General features: G+C 51.6%; 1 protein-coding gene across 5 annotated transcripts in view; it reads right to left on the bottom strand.

Annotated features, from left to right (window-relative positions):
* Positions 1-1,423: 1,423 nt before the first annotated feature.
* The window catches only part of SPDYC (speedy/RINGO cell cycle regulator family member C), a 46,980-nt gene continuing 43,117 nt past the window's right edge, over positions 1,424-5,286 (bottom strand). For 4 of the 5 annotated variants that reach the window (XM_023654414.2, XM_023654413.2, XM_023654416.2 and 1 more), the window contains 2 exons: positions 5,049-5,220; positions 1,424-4,970 (listed from right to left, as the gene is read on the bottom strand). In XM_023654414.2, the coding sequence (XP_023510182.1) occupies positions 4,257-4,970; positions 5,049-5,220 (886 nt within the window). In that variant the 3' untranslated portion in view covers positions 1,424-4,256. The remainder of the gene's footprint in view (positions 4,971-5,048; positions 5,221-5,286) is intronic. The other variant, XM_023654418.2, reaches the window with a different exon arrangement.

The following is a 5,286-nucleotide window of genomic DNA, read 5'->3' as shown; positions in this document are numbered from 1 at the left end:
AGTCCCTGCCCCTCTCGGCCCTGGTTTATGGGACGGAGCTGAGCGACGGTGGGAGCCCGTCTTTCTCTCGCGCCCTGGGGTTTCTTGAACCGGGAAACTGCAAGAGGTGGGCATCCCTGCCCTCTCCCCAAGCCGATTGGGAGCGCCCTGTGCCGCCTTACCCAGGAGGGGGCGGCAGGACCCCCCAGGACCCAGAGATCCTGCCTCTGGAACTGCTAGGAGCTTAGGAGCTGGAGAGCCAAGAAGTCGGGGCGAGGGGGACTGCGGCGGGCGCCCTGCTCGGGTCTTCTCACCGACCTCGGGGCCTCGGCCAGCAGCTGCTGCAGCCCTTAAAGGATGTATTCACGAGCATTTCGTTGAGGAAACAGTGCAAAGCTCTCCTAGGATTTTAGGGCCCGTGACCCCAAGAAGGGTAAGAGCCGCTGATCTCATCTGAGCCCATTCTCACTCCCCAGTTAAGAGATGAGGAAAACAGATGACTTGCTGAGCTCCCTCACCTGGCCAGCTCCTGGCCTCTTTGCTCTTCTCCATTCAGCATTTATGTGTCCAATCTTGACTTAAACCCTTCTGGCAGGTCTTTGCACAGCAGAGACCCATGACTAAGGCAGACCGGCCCCTGCAGGCGGTGGGGGTGGGGGGGCTCTCCTGGTTCAGTTTTGGGGATTAAGGAAGTACGAGTTAACTAGGCAATGAGGTGCCGGAGAGTGTTCTAGGAGGAGGAACAACATGTGCAAAGGTCCAGAGGCTGAGGGAACAGCCAATGAGGGGAACTGCCAAGTGACTGGGTCACAGGGAGCAGGCGCCTGGGGGATGGAAGATGCTGCGGAGAGGTAGCAAAGACAAATCTATAATAATTAAATGCAGTAGTTAGAAAGAGGTACTGACACACATAGATCATTGGAAGATAGAAAAATCTAGAAATAGGTCCAAATGCAGACAGGAATTTAGGATATAATAAAAGTAGTGTTTCAAATTTGTTGAGAAAAGATGAGTTTTTCAATAAAAAGCATTAGGAAAACGGGAGGGGATTTTGTATATGATAAATTCCAGACGAATTGAAGATTTAAATGTAAAAAATGAAAACAGAGGCCAGCCTGGTGGCACAGTGGTTAAGTTTCCATGCTCAGCTTCAGCGATCTGGGGTTTACAGGTTCCAATCTGGGGCGTGGACCTACTCACTGCTCATCAAGCCATGCTGTGGCAGTGTCCCACAGATAAAGTAGAGGAAGATGGGCACAGATGTTAGCTCAGGGCCAGTCTTCCCCAGCAAAAAGAGGAGGATTGGCGGCAGATGTTAGCTCACGGCATTCTTTCTTATATACACACACACAAAAGAAAAAGGAAGCAAAAACACAGCCAGGAGCTAAAGGAGTTTTTCAGTCATCTCAGTGTGGAAAAGGTCTTTTTAACTATGACACAAAACCCAGAAGCCATAAAAAATTTATTTTACTACATTAAAAAATCTTTCCAGCAAAGAGAACAGTTTAGTGGTTATCAGAGGGGAAGGGGGTTGGGAGGTGGGCATAAGGGGTAAAGGGGCACATTTATATGGTGACTGACAAATAATAATGTACAACTGAAATTTCACAATGTTATAAACTATTATGACCTCAATAAAAAAATCTGTAATCTGTCCATCAAAGTCAAAATGATAAACTGAACAAAATACAATTTACATCTTGAAGGGCTATTTTCCCTTCAAACCCTTGTTTGTCAATCAGAAACCAAAAACAGTGGAGAAACAGGCAAAGACAAGGACAGTTCAGAGAAGACAAACAGCTCTTAAACATGGAATAATGCTTAAGCTCACTCAAAAGAAAAGCAAATTAAAACTTCAGCAAGAGACTATTTTCCATTTATCAGTTTGGCAAAGGTAAAAAATCCGGTACCTCACTGATTGCTGAGTGTTCTGGAAAACCACGTTTACATGCACTGCTAGAGGTGGGGGCGTGCAACATGGGCATCGCCTCTAGAGAGGGACATTTGGTGAAGATCATCGAAATGACAATTCTGACTCGGCTTTTGGCTGAGCAATGCATCTAGGAATTCATTCTACAGATATCTTTTCATGTTTGCATAAGGATTTCCTTAAAGGTCTTAGTGACACTCTGTGGCACTGAGTGGAATAGCACAATTCGGGAAACGAATGGCGTCAATAAGGAACAAGTTACCTTGCATCCTTAAAGAGGAATACTATCCAGCTGTCAAAAGGAATGTATGGATAAGGACCCATCTTCAAAATATGTTAAATGCACAACAGGATACATTTGAGTTTTCAAAAAAGGGGGTGGGACATATATGCTTATCTGGTGTGGTCTTTGTTCTAACACCACTTCTCACACCCACTGTGTTTTTTTCCAGATACCAAATACATGTGTTTTTTCCACACCAATTCTCCAACTCTCAACACCAACTAGGTGCCTACAATTCCCTTCAATTCTGATGCTAATTCCCAGAGTTAGTGCAGACTCCTAGGTTAACGGCTCAGTCCCACGAGATACCACCAGCACAAATGGGATGCCCAGCAGACCCACACTCCTGTCTGGCCAACTACAAATTTGGGGGTGCTCACGACCCCATCCTCAGGTTTATAATTTGCTAGAAGACTCACAGAACTCAGGAAAGTGCTTTATTTACTATTCCAGTTTAGGATACAGGATGCAATTTAGGAGCAGCCAAATAGAAGAGGTGCACAGGGCAAGGCATGGGGGGAGGAGCGCAGAGCATCCTTGCCCTCTCCAGGGAGCCACCCTCCCAGCACATCTCTGTTCACCAACCCAGAAACTCTCTAGATCTCCAGCCGGGACCCCCTCCCCTCCCTGGAGGTGGTGGGGGAGCTGAAAGTTCCCCCCCTCTAGATTGGTCTTTGTGGGGACCAGCCCCCACCCTGAAGCCCTGTAGGTGCCCTACTTGAGTCACCTCATTAGCATAAACTCAGCTGTGGTTGAAAGGGGCTCATTATAAATAACAAAAGACACCCCTGTCACTCAGGAGACTCCAAGGGTTTTAGGAGCTCTGTGCCAGGAACCAGGGACAAAGACCAAATCTATATCTGTTTTATTACACCACATTTGGTTATGGATGTTTAGATTCTTTCTCTGGAAGGACATAAACTGTTACTGTCATTGCTTCCAGGGAGGGGAACCAGGTGGCTGGAGTCAGGGGCAGGAGATGACTCTTGGTTCAAAATTCAAAATGTACATGTGAACATACTAGCTATTTGAAAAACAAATTAAAAATACTTCATAGTCGTTGTCTTGGCTTCTAAGGTCCGCGATCTCCAGGCTTTCTTACCACCTCGCTCCTCGGGAGCCACGGATAGAGCACGCAGGGGATTCTGCCAACGGACCCTTGTGGACTTGCCCAACCTCCTCCACCTTCCTTCCACCTCTCTCCACACCCCCTGCCCTCTGGGAAGCAGTTCCCTCTGCCGGTAACGCCCTAGCTCCCTGAGCTCTGTTCCTGAGACACTGTTCTAAACCCTTCCAGGGATTAGCTCATTCAAACCTCCCAACACCCATTTTAGTAGAATGCCCATTTTACAGATGAGGCAATGGAGGAGATGAAATTACATGCCAAGGTCGCACAGGAACCTGGAATTTGAACTTAAGCTGTCTGGCATCCGAGACTACAATCTTAGTCACTACTCTAGTCTAGACTGTCTTTCCAGGAGTATCCTTCCCCACAACCGCCCCCTCGCCCCCCATGGGCAAACCTGATATCATCCAGTTCCAATGCCACCCTCTGGAAAGCCTTCCCTGCTCTCTCATTAACAAATTTACTTTTGGGGGGGAGGGGCTGTAGTATAATAATTATATTATGTTTGATTGCGGCCCAGGGCAAGGACTGTTTCTTATTTCTGAACAGGCCTGGCCCTGCAGGCATTTCTAGAATGACTATAGAGGTGTTTCCATTTCAGCTTTTTTGTCTACAAGGTTCCAGGCCCTCTCCTAAGGGCTGTACACAGCTCATCCCACTCAATCCCGTCTACACTGTAGATCTCATCATCCAGAGGTGATGTTATAGAGGGGAAACTGAGGCTCAGGATGACTGCCACCCATGGGAAGGGGAGGAGCTGCTGGAGCCTGTGCTCACGGGTCTCAACCACTGGTACCTAAGCCTGGCAGACCCCCCCCTCCCCTGAACTCCCTTCCCACCCTCACCCTGGGTCAAGGAACCAGGCTAGAGCCTAAGCACAGCTGGTGTCCTGCGGACAGGAGTTTATTAGAGGGGGCCCTGGTCCGAGTGGGGACAAGTTACAGGTTGGGAGTAGGGGGCAGAGGACATGGGCAGCACTGCCAGCCTGAGGCCCGTAGGACAGGAGGCCAGGGGGGCCACAGCCAGTAGCGCCATGGGCCAGTGGGCAAGCCAGCAGGCTGCTCTTCACCCTGCGAGCCAGTGCCAGCGCCCAGGGCACTGTGGAAGCTTTGGGAAAACTGGGGGAGAAGGAGAGAGAGAGGTGCAGAGAGGAAACTTGTCAAGCTCACACAGCTAGGAGGTGGCAGAGCTGGGGCGGTGCCCAGGCCAGCTGGACCCAAAAGCCCACGCCCCTCATTCCCATTCTGTTGGGCCCCACACCTGCCTCCTGGGATCCCAAGCCCACCCCCAGCTCCTGTCCCCAACTCACTCTGGAGGGTGTAGGTGCCTGGCTCCAGTTGCAGCTCAGGGGGCAGGACGATGAGGAAGCTCCCACCCCAGGGGTCTTCAGGCACCGAGAGACAGGCTTGGGAGGGAGGGTGATGCCACTCAGGGTCCGGGGAAGGGCACTTGGATAAGATGGGCAAGGGGCGGGGGTGGCGGCAGCAGTGGCTGCGGCGAGGGGGCAAGCCACAGAGGGAACAGTGGGGTGGTGAGAGGCCGGGGCCTCGGGGGAGAGGAACCCGGGCCTTTGGACGGCTCCTCTGAGCCCTGCCGTGGTGGGGTCGCCGCTCCCGAGTCCAGGCCCAGTGGGACGGCTCCTTGGCCATGACCTGGCATGAGTAGAGTGGATGGTAAACGGGGGTGGGAGGTCCAGCCTCCTTCTGCCACCCCAGGATGCTGGTCCTCACCTCCTCACAGCGCTGGCGGCTCACGACGGCCCGGAAGCCCATCCGTGCCCACAGCTTGTCCCTCTGGTGCAGGAAGCCTGACACACGCCGCCGCCAATCTTTGCCCAGGGCCCACGGGAAAATCACACATTTGGAGTCCTCCAGGTCCTCCTCCATGTCATTTGCAAGGTACCTGGCCGCAGAGGCGGGGGCAGGGAGCAGGGGCCTTAAGCATCTGCCCTGCCCCATCCTCTGGCTC

This window comes from Equus caballus, chromosome 12, assembly GCF_041296265.1.
Source record: "Equus caballus isolate H_3958 breed thoroughbred chromosome 12, TB-T2T, whole genome shotgun sequence".
Classification (NCBI taxonomy): Eukaryota; Metazoa; Chordata; class Mammalia; order Perissodactyla; family Equidae; genus Equus; species Equus caballus.
Note: the sequence above shows the minus strand (reverse complement) of the source record. Positions and strands in the feature narration are given on the sequence as shown.